The sequence below is a fragment of the Podarcis gaigeae genome (genome assembly GCF_964106915.1).
Source record: "Podarcis gaigeae genome assembly, chromosome: 8".
In the NCBI taxonomy this organism is placed as follows: domain Eukaryota; kingdom Metazoa; phylum Chordata; class Lepidosauria; order Squamata; family Lacertidae; genus Podarcis; species Podarcis gaigeae.
The window spans coordinates 43,935,532-43,959,803 of record NC_139684.1 but is presented as its reverse complement, the minus strand read 5'-3'; the positions used below and the strand labels follow the sequence as shown (position 1 = coordinate 43,959,803).

The 24,272-nt window shown below is 41.2% G+C and overlaps 1 protein-coding gene across 3 annotated transcripts in view; it reads right to left on the bottom strand.

Moving 5' to 3' along the window:
• CARMIL2 (capping protein regulator and myosin 1 linker 2) overlaps positions 1-22,886 on the bottom strand; it is a 65,915-nt gene extending 43,029 nt beyond the window's left edge. The window contains exons 1-14 of one of the 3 annotated variants that reach the window (XM_083752209.1): positions 22,699-22,886; positions 22,543-22,616; positions 20,289-20,377; positions 18,355-18,405; positions 14,616-14,675; positions 11,414-11,535; positions 9,756-9,853; positions 7,222-7,292; positions 6,482-6,555; positions 5,553-5,628; positions 4,456-4,544; positions 3,081-3,175; positions 1,326-1,412; positions 240-349 (exon numbers count right to left, since the gene is read on the bottom strand). In XM_083752209.1, coding sequence (XP_083608335.1) covers positions 240-349; positions 1,326-1,412; positions 3,081-3,175; positions 4,456-4,544; positions 5,553-5,628; positions 6,482-6,555; positions 7,222-7,292; positions 9,756-9,853; positions 11,414-11,535; positions 14,616-14,675; positions 18,355-18,405; positions 20,289-20,377; positions 22,543-22,616; positions 22,699-22,871 — 1,269 coding nt within the window. In that variant the 5' untranslated portion in view covers positions 22,872-22,886. Of the gene's footprint in view, positions 1-239; positions 350-1,325; positions 1,413-3,080; positions 3,176-4,455; positions 4,545-5,552; positions 5,629-6,481; positions 6,556-7,221; positions 7,293-9,755; positions 9,854-11,413; positions 11,536-14,615; positions 14,676-18,149; positions 18,239-18,354; positions 18,406-18,914; positions 19,114-20,288; positions 20,378-22,542; positions 22,617-22,698 lie in introns of those variants that run through there. The other 2 variants (XM_083752210.1, XM_083752211.1) reach the window with 2 other exon arrangements.
• Positions 22,887-24,272: the final 1,386 nt, after the last annotated feature.

The following is a 24,272-nucleotide window of genomic DNA, read 5'->3' as shown; positions in this document are numbered from 1 at the left end:
CCAGAAAACTCTTCCTGCAAAGAGACAACTGCTCTAGAACAGCATTGTTGACTCTGTTATTTCATTAGCTTCTGCAGAAATGCAAAAGCAAATGAAACCTAGATGCACTGATCTTTAAAGACTGTAATTCCAAAACAGCAACGTTGGGGCTGAGGAGCAAACTTTGAGTCCCTGCCTGTGTCTGAAACAGGAGGCGAAACACATCTGTTACACAGTTTCCAGGGTCCATGAATACTCACGTCTGCACCTTCAGTGGCCAGGCTCCCTGGGTTCCCAGAAAGGTCCAAGTGGTACAGAGTAGTTCTGTATAGTCTATTGGAGCCCAGAGATTGGCAGAGGGCCAACATTCCTGGCAGGCAAGAGAAATCACAAGGAGATGTTAAGGGTGCAAGTGCCAAGTTACACAGAGGAAGGTGGAAGGCAACTGTTTCATTTGCAAGGTTGGCCTTGCTTAGCTCAGATTCAGACACTGACTGAGGAAATTTGGTATGTACAGAGAACTAAATCTTTACCTGAAGTGAGAAAGCATTCCCTCAGCTAGATAAGCACAGTTGCATGATATGCTCCAATGCAATTTATAGATATGTTAAATATCAACAACTGGTACATGCAGGTTTCCATCCAGTGACCCTGTTACAGGGCTGGCTCTACCATTAGGTAGAGTGAGGTGGCTACCTCACCTCAGTCAACTGATTTTTGATGTCATGAAAGGTCAGCAACTTCTTACTTAAGTTAGAATTATTGTATTTTCCCTCCTGGTAAGAGGCATTTAAGGGATTTTCTGCCACAAGTGGTCAGTCTTGGCTCATATACACTTTTACTTGGCTGTACCCATGGAGCATGCGGTTTTTGTTTCATCTCAGGTAAAAAAGTTCTTGAGCTGGTCCCAGTGCCATTAAAGAACAGAAATTGCCCAGTTGGTTTTTTTTTATTCATCAGCTTGTTTAACTATACCAAGGCTCTGGGGGTGTCGTGCTGAATTTTTTAATATACATTTTGCTTTGGCCAGCCCTGGATCCATGCAGTGAAGAAAACAGGCAATGTATATTTTATTTATTAAAAAAGGAATATGAACCAGTATTTAATAGAACTAATAAAACATTAATATGGAAGAATGAAGGCAAAAAATCTAATCACTGGAATAAATCTCACAGCAAGATAACATTAATAATGACACTACAATAAAGATACTATAAATAGATACCACGGATGAAGATTTAGATTTCATTTCTCTCTGATGTGCTAATGCCATCCTAATACAGCATCCTGAAACAGTACCACTACCCCAAGCCCTTCAACCATGGACTAACTGTTCCCCCCTGTACCTTTTGGAGTCAAGGAGGTCCTAGCAAAGTTCAAGCTTTGGAAGCCCTTGATGCTTTGCTCTAAGTTCTGGCTGAGAGCAATTATACCTAAAGAGAGAACAGAAGTAGACATAGAATGCAATTGTACTGCCATGTACCAGTACTTCAGTGGTGCTTCTAGGCAGGCAGTTCCTAGTACCACCCAAAAATTATTTTACCATAGTAAACAACAAGTGGCATTGCAACAATCAACTTTCCACATAACCTGGGTGGTGGTGGGGGTATTGTAATTTTTTTGTATACATCCTGCTATGCTTCATCCACATAGATGTGCCAGAAAATAACCCATCAATTTTTTTACATTTTTTTTTCTTATCAATAATTTAATTTGCACCATTTAAGAGTAATTACCTGCGAGATGTCATGATTTGTTTTAAAAAAAGTTTTGATATACAGATGTTCCAGATGGCTCTTACACAAAGTTTTTAGATCAGAAGTATTTTAAATTGGGGGGGGGGGAGCACATTGATAAAATGGTGGCAACCAGTAAGGCAGTGGGGAGTTTTAGGAAAAAATACACTTTTATTTAAGACTGCTTCCTCAGCTTGGGCCCTCAGGGTACTGCCAGCCTACTACTCCTGTTATCCCTTACCGTTGGGCCATGCTGGCTGGGGCTGATGGGAGTTTTAGTTATATATAAAAATAGGATATTAGCATTTTAGTGCTAACTAAAAGAACAATTATAAATAAAGAGGAACAGCGATAATATGATGACCACTTGAAAAGTAATAGTCCAAGTTTGCCAAGTGGGGGGGAAAGTCTGCCTGCCCAATGTATCAATACACACTTGGAAATACTGAAAATGAAGCACAAAAGCAATCTAGACTTGGAGAAATTTTCAAAAAGATGGAAGCAGCACTAGGAAAATACAGGACTATATAACGATTGGGTGATGATATCGTGATGCAAATTTTCCCCAAGGTGAATGAATGACATGCAGCAATTACACACTAAATGCTATTTGTTTAACAAATTCACTCCTGTTCCCCAAGTTAATCTTACTGCTTAAGCCAGCGTGGGCCAGAGCTAAGCTTGGACCAACATTCAAATCCAACCTCTTCTTCTTCTTCAGTGTAGGGATTTAAGACAAATTTCTCAGCCTTAGCTCCCCATTGGTAAAGGGAGACTGATGGTCACCTACCTCATAGGGCTACTGTAAGGTCAAACACACACAGTAAAGATGGTGAATCACTTAACAAATTAAAAGACCATATTTATAACAGCTGAAGCACTCAAACTAATTGAAGACTTGGAAAGGTCTCTTTTCTATCAGTTCATGAGGGCAGAGAATGCAACTTTAGTAACTGAATGTTCTAAAGGCAGAAACAAATGAGATTCTCTATACCTAGGTAACCGCAGAAAGATTTAGCCAGAAAATAGAGCAACCAAGTAAATAGTTAAGACAGTCAGTGGTGGAGCTTTATGCTCCGGCACCGGGGGGGTGGAGAGCAGGTGGGGGCGGGGCTGGCGCGCGTCCTGGGGGTGGGGTGCGCTGCCCGCAGGGGTGTGACGCACATCCTGGGGGCACGCCGCCTGGCGGGGGGGGGGGCAACCATGATGGCACCCTACTGGGATCGTGCTGCCAGGGGTGGTGCACTCCCCCCCTGCACTCCTCTTCCTCCGCCAGTGAAGACAGTGAACCAAGTTTATTATTATGGCCAGAACACACAGGTCACTACTATGCAATATTGGCCAAGAGATCAGAAATTGCACTACCTCGGTCCTCAAGCAGGTTTCCAGAAAGATTAAGCATGTTTAAGGTATTGTTTGGATTATTGTGAAGCACCTGGGCCATCCGTTGAGCAAAATCACTGCAAGGGAAAAAGATTTCACACAGTAACAAGCCCACAGATGAAAATAATAGTGACTCACACATTTTGACTTCATGCCAACCAAACATCTGTGGTCACTAAGAACTTGCTCCTCTCCCAAGGGTTGATACCTTGTTCCTGATTTTGTGCTGCCCATCCAAAGCACAGGGCAAGATCAGGAACAATTCCTTATTCTCCTCTCAACTCCAGCCATGGAGCATGAGATGGATAACTCATCATTGGAAACACATTGCATGGAAGCAAGTCCCAGCCTGAAGGAAGTCCCAGCTCTATTTTGGTTCTGTGTTGCTAAGGTCTCCTCCTGACCTTGAGACTGGAGAGGGGAACCATCCCTTTAGATATGTTGAGTGGAGCACAATGGTGAGGATGATCCATGACGCCCACTACAGTTCCAAGATTTGGGGGCAACCTGGTAGCATCCTATACTTGCCAGAGGTTGATGGAACACTCAACATTATGACCAAAATTTGAACCTCCGGACCAGCCTACTGACTGGTGCATGGTTTGCAAATTTAGCCCAGACTGAAGGTCAAAGTCAATCTGACTGAAAATGTTCTGGTGGGATGCCCATGAAGATCCTTATAAACCCACATGTGTGCAGCACAAACTCCTACTCAAGTCTTCTTGAGTTCTTCTCTTGGAAGAAACAGAAGGTCAGAAAAGATCAGAAATAGTTCTGGTTACCACAGCAGGAGGCATGGAGACAATTAAGTGGCAAAGCTTAGAACTCATGCTCTACTCTCAACTCATTCCTATTCACAGCTTTAAGTATTCGTTTTTCCAATCTGTATACTGTACAAGCTTGTTGGTGTGTGCTGCACTTGTATCTTAAACTGGTGTTTATCTGCCACTTTGTGTGTGACTGGCACAATGCTGTCCATCTTCCACGGGATTTTGCAGTGCCTTCTGGATCTTTTAAATTACAACCGTGTATGACCATGCTGGCTGGAGTTGCAGTCCAAAACATATGGAGGGCACCTGATTGGTGAAGACTGGTTTATGACACGCATTTAAACTCATTTCATTAATCAACTAAGATTCCATACCATCCCTAATTATTTTGCTGGACATTTTACTCAATCCTAAATAACTGGTCTGATCATTGCCACAGCATGGTGATGTATTATGAAGCTGTTTGTTGCATGATGTTAAAAAAAGTGTACCTGTTGTTATGCAGTGTCCCACTCCCAACAGCAACCACCATTTATTATGAATTCACAATATACTCATAATGAAACCTCCAGACTTTTTCTGCTTACAACTTCAAGCCACAGTTTTCCAACACCAGCTCTTCCAGAGTCACTGATTTGCTGAGAACATGGAGAATCTGATCCAGAATATCCAAATTCTAGGGCAGAATAAAATATACTGTGAAGCTCTGCTAGGGAAGGTTCAGGAAGACATTTTACCTCTGACATATGATAGAGGCAGAGGCAGTTATCAAAGAACTTGTAAATAATTATTGGGGGGGGGATAACAGACATTATATTAATCACTAACCCCTATAACATATTAACAACTAGCAGAAAATTGTGGGACTAAAAATGGAAAAGTCTCTTTTCTATATTCTGATTTTCTCTCCGCCCTACTCTGAAAACTCACCTTCTCCCACAGAGGTTGTGTTCCGAGTGCCCCTGCTAAATTCAGTGGCTACCAGGATAGGGCCTCCTTGGTAACAGCACCATGCTTATGGAATAGCCTCCCAAGAGAGGCTTGCCCGGCACCATCCTTATGCTCTTTTTGATGGCTGGCACATACCTCCTTATTCAGCCAGAGTTTTTAAACAACTAGTGCTTTTAATCTGAGCGTCTCAGTTTCATAGTTTATATTTTGCTGTAAATCTTCAAGAAGCACATTTTTATTCTTTTTATTGTTTTGTATTGTATTTCTGATATTGTATTTTATTATTTTTTATGAGCTGCCCACACAAATGCCAACCATTGTTGTTGTTGTCATCATCATCATAAGAACTAAGAAGGATGCTTTTTAAACCAGGTCCATCTAGCCTAGTATTATCTACTCTATCTGGCATCACCACTCCAGGTGCTTTTCACATTACATACTACCGGATGCTTTCAATTGGGGGTGTCAGGGATTGAACCCAGGGCCTTCTGCATGTGAAGCATGACTCTGGTGATCCCTCTCCAATTTATATTTATTTGTTTTATTTATATTCTGCCTTTCTTCCATCATAGAACTCAAGGTGGTATACATGGAATTTGCAGGCAGTCTCCCATCCAGGCAATGACCAGACCCAGACCTCCTTGGCTTCAGCAAGGAGGCTGCATCCTGTGGTCTTATGCTTCTGTCCATCTCAGGGAGGTCCTTGCCAAAAATCTTAGCACATTGCACTCACCAGTTTGAAGTCCTTGCAGCTCAGCTTTGTGAACCACGGATTCAATGACAGGCTAGTCACACTAACAGCCACATCTCTGCAACAGGACAAAGCAATATTACATAGAAAATGTATTCTGTCAAGTTGTACCATTGGTCCATCAAGCTCAGTATTGCCGACACTCAATGGCAGCATCTTCAGGGTTTCAGGCAAGGAAATATCCAAGCCCTACCTACAGATGCCAGTAATTGAACCAGGAATGGGACCTTCAGCATACTAAGTAGGTGCTCAACAACTCAGCTATCCATTGGCCCCATCCACCCATCCTAATCCACTATGCACCCAACAAGAGATGTAGCTTATTCAGTTCTACAAAGTAATTAGTTTAGAATTTAAACAATTAAAATCTAGACCCTAAAAGGCACAATTCACTTGATTTGTTTTTTTAAGAACAGTTTATTTTTTTAAAAACCCAATAAAGATTATTTAAAAATTGTCTAACACAGCAACTCCCCATTTGATCTAGATTCAAAAGGCCTGCCTACTTATGGAGGTCTTCAGCTACATTCTAGACAGACACACTTGGGGCCAATGCAGGGAAGATGAGGGGAATTGAAGGGAATCACACAATTGCTTCATTGAGTATCTTGAAACTCAAATGCACACAGCATTGTTCAGCCAAGCTTTGCACTGAAAACATGGCTTGAACTGGGAGACTGAATTCCTGAATTTCTTAGAATACTGCTGATTTCATGCTATTTTAACACTGTGTGGTATGACTGCATATCAGGTGATATTCAATGAAGTCCTACTCATTGAAATGAATGAATTTAAATTAGCCATGTTTATTACCTACAATGGGTCTAATCCGCATAGGACTAGCTTTCAATACCACCTCATGGATTTCACCCTTCTCACTCCCTACCCAATTTTTTTTTATATGGACTCACTGGCTGTGGAGGTGGTTGAAATCCAGCAGGTTGAACTCCCTGCATTCCTGGTTGTGATAAATATTATCCACATCCTTGAAAAATAAAAATAAAATACATTAGCACATTGCAGGGAGGTAAGAGACCATTTGGCAAATTCACATAATGATGAAGATGCTAACAGCACTACCTAGCCACCTCTAAGCAGAAGAGTTCCACTCAAGAGTAATGATGAGGTTAATATCAGTATGCTGAGCCAGACTTGGCATACCTGTGTCTTGAGAACTACAGTGGTACCTTGGCTTATGAACTTAATCAGTTCCAGAAGTCTGTTCTTAAACCAAGGCGTGCTTTCCCATAGTAGCGGGGGACTCAATTTACAAATGAAACACACTCAACAGGAAGCAGAACATGTTCTGCTTCCAAGGCACAGTTCACAAACCAAAACACCTACTTCTGAGTTTGCAGTGTTCTTAATCCAAGCTGTTCATAACTAAGCTGTTCTTAAACTAAGGTACCACTGTACTTTACAAAAAAAAAAATTGTACACAGGTCATGCAGGATGGAATTGGGGGAATATGGACACAAATGAGTTGCCAAATCACCATCTGGTAAAAAGTGCATGCACACATTAAACGCCTTGATGCAATGGGAGACAAGGAAATGTTGGCATTTTCTGGCCATTACCTTTTTTCTGCCACCGAGTTGTGGGTTATTCTTAAGCATGTTGTTTTGGTATGAATGACTAATTTGTGTCTTACCCACTGGATCTCCTCTTGGAAAGGGAGGCCAATGTAATCACAGAGAGCAGCGTATGTCCCTGAAAACCCACCTGTAAATGTGAGAGGATATTAGCAGAACATGTTGCAGAACAGAATTTACAGGCTGATCCAAGTTCTAGATCCAAACTCTCCTTTGCCAGAAACTTAGTAGCTGGTCTTACGTAAACCACTATCTCTTAAGCTCAATTACTATACACCTATCTTGCATGGGTGATAATGAGATTTCAGAGATTATGGTATTTGAAGACTCCAAAAATTATAAAACAGGCCATATAAAAGTGATTACTTTTAAACATTTATATAATGCAGGAAAACCACAAGATATAGATATTCTGAGCCAAGAAGATACTTTGCCCAAATCAAATATTTGGGCCATTAGTAATATCACTCCCATTCCTCACTCCTCAACCCTGCCAACAATCCTTCTGGATACAAAAATAGAAAATACAGCTGCAAATCTATTTTTAAAACTATTAAGAAAAAACTATAAAAAGGTGTACTTTTGAGATAAAGTAAAGCAGTAGCGGAGAAGAGATGTGAGTTGCCATCAGCTCCATTCCTCCAATTTGTAAATATCTCAACAGACCTCATTCGTTACAACAGCAAATGTAGCTACTGAAAAGTTTGGACATGTTTGAACTATGAGCGCTTTGACTGTATATCAATCTTGTATTTCTTACATTTTTATCCTGCCCTTTTTTTTTTTTGAAGGAGCTCAGAGCAGGGCACATGGTTTTTCCCCTGTCAAATTTATCCACACAATAATCCTGTGAGGTTGGTTAGGGAGCATCAGAAAGAATGAATGACCAAAAGTCGCTCAGTGAGTTTCACAGATGAGTTGGGATTTAAACCAGGGCTTCCCCAGCCCTAATTCAACCCTCCTAACGGCCACACCATGTCACAAAAAGCTGTCAATGCTAAAATTCTCTCTTCTTTACAACTATTTAAATAGCACAGGAGCCCTGCTGTTCTCCTTGGCATCTGGCCACTTGACAGCTGCACAACCATAGAAACCATCATCTCATATATACAGCTGATGCACAAAGCAGCCTTCTTGCCCAGACCTTTAATGGTTTATAATGCTTAATTGGATGCTGCTGCTTAGCTTTATCGGCAATTTCATCTCCCATTTTACTGTCTGGCTGCTTCTGCTTCTAGTGTTTCATTTTTAAGATGTTGTTTAAAATTAGTTCATATTTTATCATTTTGTGAACAGCTATGAAGATAATCAATAATTGTTAAGGCAGGATATAAATATTCTATGGACCAATCCTATGAAAGGTTACTTGGAAATAGCTATTGTGTTCGGTGAAGCTTACTCCCAGGTAAACCAAGAGAGGATGGCAGTCTTAATCAAGGGAAAGATTGACCATATGTGCACATGGGGAGATGGCTGCATAAGCATCTGCAGTCTAGGGCAAGTTCTACATAAAATGATTCCTAGAAAGGGTGCCAGAGTGGCAGCTACTAGCAACTCTGTGCTTCTGAAGCCAAGGTCAAAAACACACACATACCTTGCAGCCCTATTTTCCGATCTGTGCCTATGCATATTCATATGAATTCAGAATTGTCAGATTTTTTAAAGGCTTGAGCACTCTAAGGGAAGTAAGCTTTAGTTTTACCACCAGTTTAATAGTATGTTTAAACTTTTAGTTTAGTTTAAATTGTATGTTTAGGGAACCTTTTAATATCTGATGAATTATTGTATTTTAATGTTTTGTTGGAAGCTGCCCAAAGTGGCTGGGGAAACCCAGACAGATGGGTGGGGTATAAATTATTATTATTATTATTATTATTATTATTATTATTATTATTATTAAACTAGCCTTGTATTTAAGCACTCACCTAGTTGCCACACACAACAAGAAACTGCATGCAGGTGGAGAAACAAGTTCTGTGCTTCCTCTGCGCCCAATATAGGAAACAGTGGGCTGTCTGAGGAGAGATGGAGCCATACGTCCCTTCCCTACGACCCCCAGTAGCTCACTTTTTAAAAAAGGCTAAAAACTTTTATAAGCATATTTTAAAGGCTAGTTTAGACTAGGGATAGGGGAGAAATTTGATTCACTTTGCAGAGAGGAGCCTACCTAACTCAAACTTTCAGAAACATTAGAGAAACATAGCCATCCTTCAAAATTTGCATTCTCCAAATTTTGCAGTTCACTTATCCAGCCAGGGAATGGGTAACAAAATACATAAACTAGGACAAAATGTGCATATAATTGAGTATGTTAATGAAGATAACATTAAATTCATTATATCAGGAGAAACTGCATAAACAAATATGTATATTAGGAGAAATTCACACAAATGCTGGTGAATTTTCATGAGGATTTAAAAAAAAATACAATTGCAAACAAAAGGCTGTGAAAATGTGGAGAAAAATGAGAAACCAGAATTGATATATTTCCTCATCCCTAGTTTACAATTCTTACATTCTTCACAATGTAAGTTTGGCTCAACAATTACTTCCAACATATTTTCCTCCAAAAATTTTCATATATAAAGATTACCACATGGGCCTTGATTTTCCTTTGGCAATTCGTCCAAGGAATCTGTTATCGCTTTTATTCTGTCGAGCAAGATGGGGGAGGCATTTTGGAGTAGGTTTCTTCAAAACAAAGGGAAAAACCAATTACATTTTTTTCACTGAAGGCTTAGAGGACGCACCGGTCAGGAAGTTGGACAAAAACATTATTATCAGGACAGACACAGGAAGCTCCTGATTCCACCTACATACAATTAAGTCCACAGCCATCTAGTGTCTAAATCATATAACAACACTATCCACTCATGTATCCCCCTAACTTTCTTTTGTTTAAAAGAAACAAATAAATTGGTACTGTTGAAACATCTGGTGCTTAAGGTAATCAGTTACACATCTCTAAACCAAAAATGCTTCTGGAAACTTCAACCAGAACAAGTGACCTGTAACACCCTGTCATTCTTACAATATTGCTCTGGTACAGTCTCAGTAAATCAGTTTCCAAGTACTGCTTGTATATGTGACCATATACAAAATAAGAAATAAGAAGGTATTGTAGGCTTATATCTGGTTTCAACAAAATATCATCTGTGCTCCATTCCTGCCCACCCCTTATACATTAACTGGAGTCTGCCATGGCTTTGTAAGATGAAGATGGTAGAGCACAAGCTTTGTCTGCAACCAGTCCCAGGTTCAACCCCTGGTATTTGCAGCCAGGGCCAAGAAAGACTCAAAGCTTATTATCTGGAGAGCCACTGCCTCTCAGTGGTGATAATACTAAGCTAGATAGATCGATGTTGTGTACACAACCAAGTACTTTATTGTCCTCTCATTAGAACTGTTATTGGCTTGAGTCTTTACAAAATACGAAGCCCAAGAAGTGTTGGCTGCCCACTGCATTATCACTCCGTGCATTATCTGGGTATGAAACATGAGCTAAAAATGTGCTTTATCATAAAGCTATGGTCCCTTTCTCTAATGGGCTGTGTCAGTGAGCGTCCGCTATCCCTTTCAAGCGTAACAGATGCTTCAGACAAGACGCTTTTGGGGAACAGATGCTAGTATAGGATAGTGGATATAAGACTGAACTGTTAACCAATAAGTCACTTGTTCAAATCACGTAATGAGTCTATAGGAAAGCCTCAGGCATACCACTATCTCTTAAATTCTCTACTGTTTCACCCCACATCTTCATACCTGCAATGTGAAGCATAATAACAACTGCCCTGATTTAAAGGGTTGTTGTGAGGCAGGGATAACCAATGAGACATCCTCCAGATGTTGTGTACTACAACTCCCATCAAACCCAGCCAGAATAGCTAAGGATGATGGAAGCTGTAGTCCAAAATATCTGGACAGTACTGTGGTGGCTAGCCCTGTTGTATGTTTTATTTAAGATAATGTATCTGATTTGAGCATGCTAATGTGCTATATAATAATAACCACACCAAACCCATCTAACTAGTTTGGCCCTGGTCACCAGCGTTCATCTTCTAATGTAGGCTGTGTCCCACCAGATTTTGTTCGGCTCTAACTTCCATCAGCTTCAGCCAACATAGTTAATGGTCAGAGATGGTGAAACTTTTAGTCCAACAATATATACAGGGCCACAGGTTCCCCAACCTGTTCAAAAGTCTCCAATATATGTACATTCTTGGGCTTTGGTAAACTACATAACCCCCTTACCCAGGTGAAGAAATTGGAAATATCTTCTTCAGAGATGTGACTACGTGGATGACCATATGCTCCAAATCATCCAGTGACAAGAACTCAAATTCAAAAGAAGATTTCTCTGTCTCCACGACAACCTTTAGTTAAGTAGAAGAGAAGACATATTTAAAAGTTTCAGTAACTATTTCAGTAACAATAGTTATTATCTCATAATACACATTATTTTAAACAAGGGTACTAAAATAATAATATTTGTAACGATAAATAATTTATAATAAAACATTAATACTCATTTTGTTGTCCAACATACATGAGCTTTTTCTTCTCACTATTACTATTAAATTAAAATGAATAATTTTCTTTAGAGAAGGGAGGTATGAAATTATCACAAGCAAAAAAAGGAGATGTAATAACCCCAATTCTCCTCTGGAAAAGAGGATGAGCTACACAGAAGATGCTAATATCATAAAAGAAAATAATGGAAAGCAAGTAGAAAGGGTATATAAAAAAATCCCATACTTTCTATCTAAAGAAAAATCTTCCAGCAAAATGACTAAAATATTGAACATTTGTAAATATTTTCACTCCCCAGGCTCCAAATGTGTCTTTCTCCGTACAAGACTGAGTTGATTTTAAAACATTTTATTCCCTGCCCACCCACTGAGATGATCTATATCCTCAGTGAACTTTTTGAAAGAGGGAGAATTACATGATGTATTATGAGAAAGTGCCTTTTGTTATATCACTGCTGAAGTTAAATAGATGTGGACCTCAGCAATGTCCAAGGTCCTCAAAAGAGCTTTGAGCTTAAGGAAGAATATGGTGTAAGAACACTTGATAACAAATACACCTGTGCTTTAAAAACACACACACAGAGAAAGGCAGAAGAACCTCAAGCACAGAACAACAAAATGCCATGTAGGAAAAAAGTGTATAAAAAGAATCTGAAAGCAAAATCTGACACAAAATAAGCCAAAGGATGCTTATGGCCCTGTAACCATGAGCAAAGCAACTTTTATTTCATAGATCACAAACTGTTGTCTTCGTTGGTACTGCTCCGGCGGGAAGGTAAACGGCGTTTCCGTGCACTGCTCTAGTTCACCAGAAGCAGCTTAGTCATGCTAGCCACATGACCCGGAAGCTGTCTGTGGACAAACGCCAGCTCCCTTGGCCTGTAAAGCAAGATGAGCACCGCAACCCCAGAGTCGGCCGTGACTGGACCTAATGGTCAGGGGTACCTTTACCTTAATAGGTTGCTAATACTACTGGCAAACAATTCAAATCTAGGCTAATTTCAAAGTCTGACTCAATCGTCAAGCAAACCAGTTTAATATCTCCTTTTTGATTGTTTGTAGAGTTGGGATCTAATAATTATGTTTGCCTTTACATCATCTTCTCTGTAAGAAACATTGGAAAGGAAAGAAAACATTTCTGCTAAATTTGAGTTCTTATGGTCCCTGCAGTGAAAAATTAGACATGCTCCATAGCCTCCAATATTTCACATGTGAAAACGAACACATAATGAACACATAAAAAGCAAAAATTGGTGCAAAATAGGGGTAATAAATTTCTAAGAATTGTTAGCAGAAAAGAGAAACAATTGGTTCGTGAATAGGGGGAGCCAAACTGGAATTTTAGCTGCTAAATTGTAGTTCCTATTTTGTTTGTTTTTTGTTTTATTAAATATAAGGATAAGACTATAACATGAATTATTAATATAAATAAATTAAATATAACTAGAACTTAATGGGAGTATAAAGGTGTTAATGTACTTAACACTTAAGTGCATTACAAACAATAGCAAAAAGCATAGAATGAATCACTGCTGAATACAAAAATATTAGGCACAAAATAAACAATACATAATAAAAGTGAGAATAATGCATATGGATGCATATTATCATGAAACTTAACGCTTCAAAACAAAAAAAATTCCTTCCAGTAGCACCTTAAAGACCAACTAAGTCAGTTCTTGGTATGAGCTTTTGTGTGCATGCACACTTCTTCAGATACACACTGTGTATGCACACGAAAGCTCATACCAAGAACTGACTTAGTTGGTCTTTAAGGTGCTACTGGAAGGAAATTTTTTTGTTTTGACTATGGCAGACCAACACGGCTACCTATCTGTAACTTAACGCTTCAGTAGTTGATAAATCCAGTGTTCAACAAATGTGTATAGATAAGTTTTGGGGTTCATTAAATTTATAGTTTACTTTTCTCTTCAAAGAATCCTGAGGTGATTTACAACAAAGAGTAAAAATACAATAATAAGAAATACATAAACATGTGAAAAATATAGTCAGAATACAAACATCCATTTGCTAGTGCTGCCCAAATCCCCACTGTCTAAGGCAGTAGTCAACATTTTCAGACACCTTTAACCCAACCATACACCTAGGGACCAATTTCTTATTTATTTGCTATATATTTGTAGAGTGGTAGATCAGTCCATGACCCAGGAGTGAGTCCTGAGCCACCATTTGAAGACTGATGGTATACACTTATTTCTTCCATATTTTTATAATGGGCAGGTTGGCTCATTAAGGCATTTGTCCACACTTTATTAAACCAATCAAAAGTAGAATGTGGTCTAATTCTTTTTTTCTTTTTTTCCCCAATTTGGGGAGTGCCCTTTGATTCTTCAGTAAGCATCAGAAACAGGATTTTTTTTCCCCCAAGAGAGAATGTCGTCTACTGCCCTTTAACTGCTGGACATGAGTAATTTTAATGACAATAGACTGGCTGTTTAATGTCAGAGCAATCAAAAAATTTACTGGTCCCACTTCTGTGCCTTTTACAGTGGTCTGACACACATAAATCAAGCAGCTGAAAGCTTCCCTGTCATTTTATTTCCAGTGCCAAGAAAACATCACCTTCATTTCTGTACATCAGTTTTGTTACAGAAGGTACAGAAGTAGACATAGTAAATAAAATGGAATGGAATGGAATAAAATGGCAACATTAAGGATGGTCTTGTTGGGTTTAAGGACATGATTAAAATGAATATTTGGGACCAGTTATATACAAAATCTTGGTCTATGTGCACACATGACAGCTTTGTAGCATTTACTGTGGGGAAAGATTATCTGGCATCTGCCCCCCCCCCCAACACTAGACCCTTGCCCCTTAGGGAGGGGAGGAAAAGTGCGCTTAATGTCTGTATGGCACAGGGAGAGAATCACAACAGCCTGATCCCAATACATCTTGCACTCACCTGGCTCTCTCCTCCTATCGTGATGATCTGCACAGCTAAGAAGCTGAAGCTAACTTGTACCTGCAGGTGGAAACATGCAAGGGTAGGTAAGTGTAGAGGGATCAGGTAGCCAATGCATTTTAAAGGGAAACCTAAAATGTACACCTGTATATAATAATAATAATAATAATAATAATAATAATAATAATAATAATAATTTATTATTTGTACCCCGCCCATCTGGCTGGGTTTCCCCAGCCACTCTGGGCGGCTTGCAACAAAGATGAAAAATACACTAAAATGTCACATATTAAAAACTTCCCTGAACAGGGCTGCCTTCAGATGTCTTCTGAATGTCAGGTAGTTGTTTATCGCTTTGACATCTGATGGGAGGGCGTTCCACAGGGCGGGCGCCACTACCGAGAAGGCCCTCTGCCTGGTTCCCTGTAACTTGGCCTCTCGCAGTGAGGGAACCGCCAGAAGGCCTTCGGAGCTGGACCTCAGTGTCCCGGCAGAACGATGGGGAAGGAGACGCTCCTTCAGATATACTGGACCAAGGCCGTTTAGGGCTTTATAGGTCAGCACCAACACTTTGAATTGTGCTCGGAAACGTACTGGGAGCCAATGTAGGTCTTTCAAGACCGGTGTTATATGGTCTTGGCGGCCGCTCCCAGTCACCAGTCTAGCTGCCGCATTCTGGATTAGTTGTCGTTTCCGGGTCACCTTCAAAGGTAGCCCCATGTGGAGCGCATTGCAGTAGTCCAAGCGGGAGATAACCAGAGCATGCACCACTCTGGCGAGACAGTCTGCAGGCCGATAGGGTCTCAGCCTACGTACCAGATGGAGCTGGTAAACAGCTGCCCTGGATACAGATTTGACCTGTGCCTCCATGGACAGCTGTGAGTCCAAAATGACTCCCAGGCTGCGCACCTGGTCCTTCAGGGGCACAGTTACCCCATTCAGGACCAGGGAATCCTCCACACCTGCCCGCCTCCTGTCCCCCCAAAACAGTACTTCTGTCTTGTCAGGATTCAACCTCAATCTGTTAGCCGCCATCCATCCTCCAACCGCCTCCAGACACTCACACAGGACCTTCACCGCCTTTACTGGTTCTGATTTAAAAGAGAGGTAGAGCTGGGTATCATCCGCATACTGATGAACACCCAGCCCAAACCTCCTGATGATCTCTCCCAGTGGCTGCATGTAAATGTTGAAAAGCATGGGGGAGAGGGCAGAACCCTGAGGCACCCCACAAGTGAGAGCCCAGGGATCTGAACACTCATCCCCCACCACCACTTTCTGAACACGGCCCAGGAGGAAGGAGCGGAACCACTGTATGACAGTGCCCCCAGCTCCCAGCCCCTCAAGACGGTCCAGAAGGATGTTATGGTCGATGGTATCAAACGCCGCTGAGAGATCCAGCAGAACTAGGATACAGCTCTCACCTTTGTCCCTAGCCCGCCGGAGATCATCAACTAGTGTGACCAAGGCAGTTTCAGTCCCATGATGAGGCCTGAATCCCGACTGGAAGGGATCCAAATGGTCCGCTTCTTCCAGGCATGCCTGGAGTTGTTCAGCAACCACTCACTCAATCACCTTGCCCAAGAATGGAAGATTTGAGACTGGGCGATAATTGGCCATCGTGGCCGCATCTAAAGATGGTTTTTTAAGAAGCGGTTTAATAACCGCCTCTTTCAGCGGGTCTGGGAAGGCTCCCTCACGGAGGGAAGCATTCACCACCCCACAAAGCCCATCGCCCAGTCCTTCCCGGCTAGCTTTTATAAGCCAGGATGGGCAAGGATCCAGGAGGTTGGCTTCACTCGTCCAAGCAGCCTGTCCACATCCTCGGAGGTAACAGATTGGAATTGATCCCACACAACTTGACTAGACAGGACTCTAGCACTCTCCTGCCCTGGCCCTGCTCCCACGGTGGAGTCTACTTCTTCCCGAATCTGAGCGATTTTATCTGCAAAAAACTTTGCAAAATCATTGCAGGAGATCATGTGGCCCGTACTGGGCCCTGATGTCGCAGGTGGTTTCGCTAAATTGTGAACCACCTGAAAAAGTCTCCTGCTGCTGTTTTCTGCAGATGCAATAGAGGCGGCGAAGAAGGTCTTCTTCGCCGTCACTATCGCCACTTGGTAGGCTCGACGTTGAGCTCTAACCTGTGTCTGGTCAGATTCGGAATGAGTTATCCACCGGCGCTATAGCCGTCTCAACGATAGTTTCATTGCCCTCAGATCCGTGGAAAACCACGGGGCTGTCCGGGCTCCATGCAATCGGATGTGTGTGTGTGTGTGTCCTTCATAACTGATGCAATAACAATATTTTATTCTTCAGATATTTACCAACACAGAAAATGCTTTCATATCATCTTGTCTTGCATAAGCAGTGAGCACAGCTCTCCTACAGGTTAAGGTCCCTTCCAACTCTACAATTCTATGAAATAATATGTGTTTTCGGAAGGGGAGAGTTGCACAATAGTTTATACTTTAGCATTTAAACCAGAAAGTTATATGGAACTCCCTGCCTATTGATATTAGGCAGGTGCCATCGTTATACTGTTTTCGGACCCTGTCAAAAACTGTTTCGTTTAGGCAAGCCGACCCATATATGTAAAAACATTTGTTTTTAAAAATGTTTTTCTTTTATCTATATTTTGATATTATTTTGTCTCCTGTTTTTAAAAGTCTTATTTTATTGCTATTTTGTAATGAATATTTTATGGAAACAGCTTAGAGATTTATTATTATTATTAAACAGTATACAAGGCCTGTGATATAAATAAGTAAGGATGTACCCCTCCCACTTCCCCAGTCAAGAAAGATCTGAAAGCTGAGCCTCAAAAAAGAACCATGAACTGCATTAAAGCAAATAGTAGTAGAATAATATTTTTAAAAAAACAAACAAACAAACAAACAGAGAAATTTCACTGGTTTGTCATTCAGTTTGTGCCTAGGGTTTGCCTGGGACTCCTGTGGTAATGAAATAGCATATTATGTAACAGTAGGAGGGGATTTTTAGTTTGGGGAGAATTCCTAACTAATTAAGAAATCCTGTACAATGCACAAAGCAAGCTGTTAGACTACGTTGAAATGGCAAAACCTACCGGAAAGCTCAGGAACCAAGAACACAACAACTTCAAGAAAGAATGGGAAATTTTTATTTAGGAGACCACTGTAAGCAGATGAAAACATTACCAGGATCTTAATCTCACTTGTAATGTAACAAACACTATGGAAAATATGGACAGATACAAAATATAGATTATAAAATAATATGAAGTTTAAAATGTTGACAATAGGACCCATGGAGAGGATGGGGGGCGGGAAGTCTCGAGTTTCAGAGAAATCTCTTTATACGGATATGTAGTTGGTACTGTTATAAATTTATATTTGTAAAATCAAATAAAAACTATTGCAAAGGAAAAAAACACAAATCCCACATAATGCTAGAATTACACTGTTAGGGATGGGTAATAATATGAAGTCACCAAGGCTTCTTGGGCCTCCAGAGACCAATTGAAAATGTGGTATTTTAGGAAGGAGTGCAAACCTGACTAGAACAGCTAACTGCTCTGAGAAGAGAGCCATGAGGGCCTGCTCTGGGGTTCAAGTTCATTTCATGTCATTTATACGCCACCTTCCTATATTACAACACACAAGGCTGTTTACAAGCTGAAGAAACAATCTGCAACAAAGAACAAGCTGATCCAATACAAAAAAGTCCTAAGAGAAACCATGGTCAGGGCAGGTCTTACCTTGACCGGGAGTTTCGCCAGCACCACCAGGGCTCGCCAGGGCATCAAAACCTGGATAGCAAGGCAAGGCCAAAGAGAGAAGATCAGGAGGAGGAGGAGGCCTAACTGCATTTCCACATACAGGGATTTATGAGAGAAAACGGTGAACAACGTCTACAAGGGGCTTAAGGACTTACTCTTGCAATTTTTATCAGTAACCATGGGGGGGGGGGCATAATTTTGCCAGAGGGCCAACTCTGAGAAGGCTAAGAGAAACTTAAGGCCTCAGTCCCCAAATAAAATATTTAATCGAAGGTGGCCACTTAAAACTGCACGATCAAGAACAAGCACACAGAATTGCATAAAATGTACATGTGCTAGGTACAGGTGCAAATTTTCAAAGGATTGCTGTAATTTAACTAAGAAATGCAATATACCTCGTCTGTGTTATTTTTCTCGAAAATAAGGTGCTGGAATGCAACATGAACTCTGGTTCTCTTATAATGGTAATGGCAGCCCACCTGAGAGGTGCTGGAGCTGAGTTCCAGTGATTTCCGGCTGAAAAAAGCCCTGCATCTCACCATGATGGGAGGAGACTGATCAGGTTCTCTGTGTGCCTGATCAGCCTGCTGCTCAGGTGCCATAATTGTGGATTGCCAGCTTCAAGGCACCTGCTATCTTTTCTTAGGGTTCCTCATCTCTGTATTTGGATCAGGCAATCCTTCAAATAGAGGGCTGTCCTTTGCAAAGTAGGTTGTGACTTATTAAGACTATTTATAAGCTGCATTTCAAAGCAAAAGTCTCAAGGTGATTTCCAACAATATAATAACTGTGTGTGTTGTGAACCACCCTGTGATCATCGTATTAAGGGTAGAATACAAATTTAATAAATAAAACATTATACAGTAGATTTAAACACACACACACACACCAATAACAAAATGGGGCGGTGAGACAAACCGTATATGCTTTTGCTAGCCTGAGGTAATTGGAGGAAAGGAAATAAATAAATAAACTGCAATTCTTTAAAGAACCTCAATTTTATTTTATTTTGGTCAGAACAGGTTGTACCTATATTACAGGATCTACTCTGCAGTATCCTGCCTAATCTTATATTAAATTTTTACACTTTATATCTCTTGTCTCCACTGTTTGTAAAGCTAACAGCAGAATTCTTAAGAATTAAAAATATTTAATTGATTTTCATATTGTTGCCATCCAACCTGGGCCCTTATGATGAAAGGTGGGTAAGAAATCTAAAAATTATGGGTTCTGCTCAGAAGTATGCTCAATTGAGTTTTAATGAACCTTACTTCCACAAGTACAAATAGGTAAGTGTATACAGGACTGCAGACTTAGTTATGCCTTTTCTTTTTCTTGTTAGTCCAATTGCATGTTTCATAAAGGATGAGACTGCAGCTATACCTATATTTCTCCCATAATCAAATATTTTGCCATTATAAAATAAGAGTCTCTTTGCTTCTGACTGCAAAGCTTAGTTACTTAGGAATAATTTACAGTAACACCAAAATATGTGGAATGTACATCCATGTAAATATGCTTAGGATTAGTAAACTTGGTAATCATAGAATTGTAGAGTTGGAAGGAGGTCCCAAGGGTCATTTAGTCCAACCCCCTGCAATGCAGGAATAATGTTTACTTGCAAACATACAACTTGAGTAGATATTACAGAGGTGCAGAAGCAAGTACTCAGCAGTACCAGATTACAGTAATTAGAATGGTATACAGAATGCTACCCTAATTCATTATTTCTGTATTGATGGATATTTGTAGTTACTCTTTATCAAGAAAGATCCATGGAAGTGCTGGAGCATGTTGGGATGCATGTGACCTAGGAAATCTTTATAGGCCATGACATTCAGCTGCATGGTGTAGAGACCTGGGAAACATACACAAACCAAGAAGAGTGGTAAAATTGAGCTATCAATACATACCAGGACAATATTTTCAACTTTGGATTTGATATGGAGTTGAGCATCCAGCAGGATAACATCATGTGTCCCTAATAAATTGGTGATGCTTTCTGAAAAAGAGACAAGACTGGATAAATAAATGGCCTGCAGACATGTGGCAGACTCTGTCTTTTACAGAAGCCCCTAGAAGAGGGGAGGAGATCCTTGCAGTGGCGTAGCGTGGGGGGTGCAGGGGGGGGGGCGGCCGCACCGGGCGCAACATCTGGGGGTTAGGGTTAGGGGGTGCAAATCCACGGGTTAGGGGGCGCAAATCCACGGGTTAGGGGGTGCAAATTACTTGCCTTGCCCCAGGTGCTGACAACCCACGCTACTCCACTGGATCCTTGCCACAACCTCTAAGCTGGGCTTGAACTTTCATAAAACTTTTCTCAAGCAGAATGGAACGTGGGAAGTCTATAGAAGACTGTAATTTTTTTTAAAAAAAATGTGCTTGAATAAAATTAAGCCAAGTTGCCAAATTCCTGCTTAGAAACTTTGGTAATTAAGCAGTTTAAAAATACATTACATTTTTATAATGCATAAATGTACATGGGTCTGGGTCACAAAATTTTGCATTCTAGCAGCATGTGTCTACTCAGAAGCAGTCCCAAGTTCAATAGGGCTTACTCCCAGATAATAAATGAATATAGATAGGATTGCAGTCTTAGCTGCCAAAAATATAGCAAGGAATATGAATGTTAAGGTGAGGCTGGGCACAGAACCAGGACCAGAGGCTTTGGCAATTGGCTAAAAGTTGTGCTAAAATAAGATAGGTCACTTTCTGCCATGGCGGGGGGGGGGGGGGGGAGTCCTCTAAAGGACCATACGAGATATGTTATCTAAGTATTTTTTGTATTATGCTCATTTGGGGGGGGAATCAAATTGCACCACCAGGGCCATGTGAGGCTGATAATTGTTGGCACTGTAGCATGCCAACAGGGGATTTCCTTCCATTAGCAGCTACAAAGGAGTGATTTTCCTCAGGACAGAAGCAGAGGGGGGAAAGAGTTACATTCACCTTCCATGCCTGCTGCAATCCTATCAGTGCCCATCTGTTTTCATTAAAAACAACCACCCATACAACTTTAATGCAAAAATGCATAATATGACAATACATTTCTTTAAAAAAACACTACTTTCTCAGTTTTTATATTGGGCTGCTACATTTGTAGAAATGTGAGGAAAGGTGACCACATAAGCTGGAAGTCTACTTTTGTTTGACCTACTGACTATTGCGTAGTTGGTATTATCATGTCTGCATTATCAGGAGTTTCTAAACTTTCTGGAGTCACCGTCAGTGTGTGTTAAATAGTAAAATCAGAGACGTACATAGGCTCCCTTGTGCCCTTGGCAAGGAGCTGTATCGGCACACACACACATTGTCCCTTGCTACCTTGGCAATCGCCAGCTCTCTCCATCTTTCTTCACAATTTTTGTGGGGGCCAACCTAACCAACCTCTATGTAGGCACCTGAGGAAAATACACTGACTGCTGAAAAATGTAATTCTGTTGTAGCTCGTGGCAATTTTTGTTTCTAAAAGGTGAAAGATTTATATGATCTGGAGAGAAACCAGAGTATCCAATTTTTGCTTTTAAAGGCAGTGCTAACCATTACCAGTCAAAGGGAGTTGATACACTGGGCCGTTAATTAAACTCTCAGGCCTTGTGAAGCTTGTCAGCTACTGCTTATTAAACTGCAGCACAAGAGTTTCTGTTCAGGCAAGATTGCTCTGAGATTTCAAAGTACTTTAGCTCTTGTGGGCCTTTTAGGCCTTCTAGATTCTTACAGTTTGATCATCTATATATGGAAGCAGTTGGAGGGAAAGTGCTAGATGACAGGCTACAAGGCCCAGCTCTATTATAATTTTTGGTGTCCCAACTTATTTTATTTTTAAGGTGTAGCTCCAACCCTCATGAGTGTAGAAAAATTGGTGCTAACCAAGTACACCTAAGGCATCTGAAGTCGTATTTCTGAAAATTACGAGTTTAAAGCACCTCTGGTTGCTCCTGCTTTCCCTCCATCACCATAAAACATTATCAAAACTAACATCTCAGTCCCAAAACCAGAATTAGAGCTCAAATCTCTGGCCTAGAATTTAATCTGTAAACGGAGAGACATTGAGGAAATGGAGGCAAGTTTTCCACAAAAGCACCCCACTATCAAAAATGACATCCAGAATCAAGTTGACCATAAAGGTCTCTTGGCCTTTCCTTGCATGACAAACCTTTTACGTACCATGCAGTTCTGCAGGAATCTCCTTGAAAGAGGCAGCCATCTTCTGGATCCTGCTCGAGCAGAAGCCTGGCCTTCTGCAAAAGCATCAGAATGAACACTTGTTTCCGTCAAGTTTAAGCAGGTTACTAGCAAGGCGGCAGCTGCCGTGCTTCCTACCTCCTCCTCTTCACCTCAGGGTGCCTCTTCCTGTCTCCCACCCACCTCAAAACATACTGAATAAGAAAACAGGCAGCAGGCAAAGGTAAAAAAAGCAAATTAGTTGAGCACAGCACTGAGTACCAGGGTGAGCTTTTGCTTGTTCTATAATGTATCCAAGGAGCAAACAGCATTGTGTGAAACTGGCCCAGCTGAACAAAAGTCCTGCAGAACTTGGGCAATAAGCACTAAAGATTATTCTCTAGTTTTAAGAGCCTGAGGGCAAACTGAAGGCTGCCACTATTTACTGTTGGACCAGCAAAAACAGTGAGCCAACAAACTGATTAGACAAATTCATTATATGTAAGTGCATCTATATCACAAAAGGGAAAGCAGTGGCCCTCCAGTTGTTCGATTTAGTATCTTACTATTCCTAGCTGCTGGCCTTGGTTGTTGAGAATTCATTAATATATAGTGGGCAACAGGTTTCCAATCTCTGATCATAGCTGTCAATTTACAGATTTGAAAATAAGGGACCAGCAGCCAAAATAAGGGACCTGCAGCCTCACCTGTTCCAGGCACTCCAGTCTTCCTGTCCTCCTGCAGTCTGGTCAAACTCATGCTGGGTAGCTTCGAGAACACTGTCCAGCCAACTTTGTAACCAGAGGTTCAACTGAATAGAATCTGAATCACATGCACCACAAAGCCTATGCAGCCTCAGCTTAAGATGGCTCCCCGGCCTGGCTTTGCACTGCAAAGTTTGCAGCATGTGCAACAAAATGGCGTCCAGCATTCAAAAAACCCCTCAGCTTGCATTAACTAGCCACACACAAGGCATGCAAGCTCCACCCCCCAGTCGTTCTTAGACTTCTTATTGGGTGAGCAACACAGCCAAGCAACACAGTTGGAGCCTCCCTCCTCCCTGGCTGGCAGGGAGGGAGGGAGAGGAGCTGCTTCCTTTGAAATTTAAGGGACATAATTTAAGGGACATTTAAGGGACATCCATCAATAAGGGACAGCAGTGCGACATGGCGCTGGAATAAGGGACTGTCCCTTCAAATAAGGGACACTTGACAGCTGTCCCTGATCAATAGTAATGACTAACTGAACCTGCAACAAAATGTGTTATCAACTTCTAGCTGTAGCTCTTTGTGTTCAAAAAAATGCAGTGAACCACATGCTTCTTGAGGATGTTTTACATTAGAAGGAATTCAGGCAGGGCCTCATTTTTCCTTTCCAACGCTAAATGTTGTTTCTACTAAGCATGCTCAACCCGTTGGGCTAGTTTTTAGTCCCCTGGTTACTGTTATTTTAAATCAGCGTATTTCTAGCTTCCTCTAAGCCAGGGGTCAGCAACCTTTTTCAGCCGTCCCTCAGACCATGTGGTGGGCTGGAGTATATTTGGTGGGGGGGGATGAACGAATTCCTATGCCCCACAAATAACCCATAGATGCATTTTAAATAAAAGGGCACATTCTACTCACGTAAAAACACGCCGATTCCCAGGCCGTCTGCAGGCCAGATTGAGAAAGCGATTGGGCCGAATCCGGCCCCTGGGCCTTAGGTTGCCTACCCCTGCTCTAAGCAGTTGATAA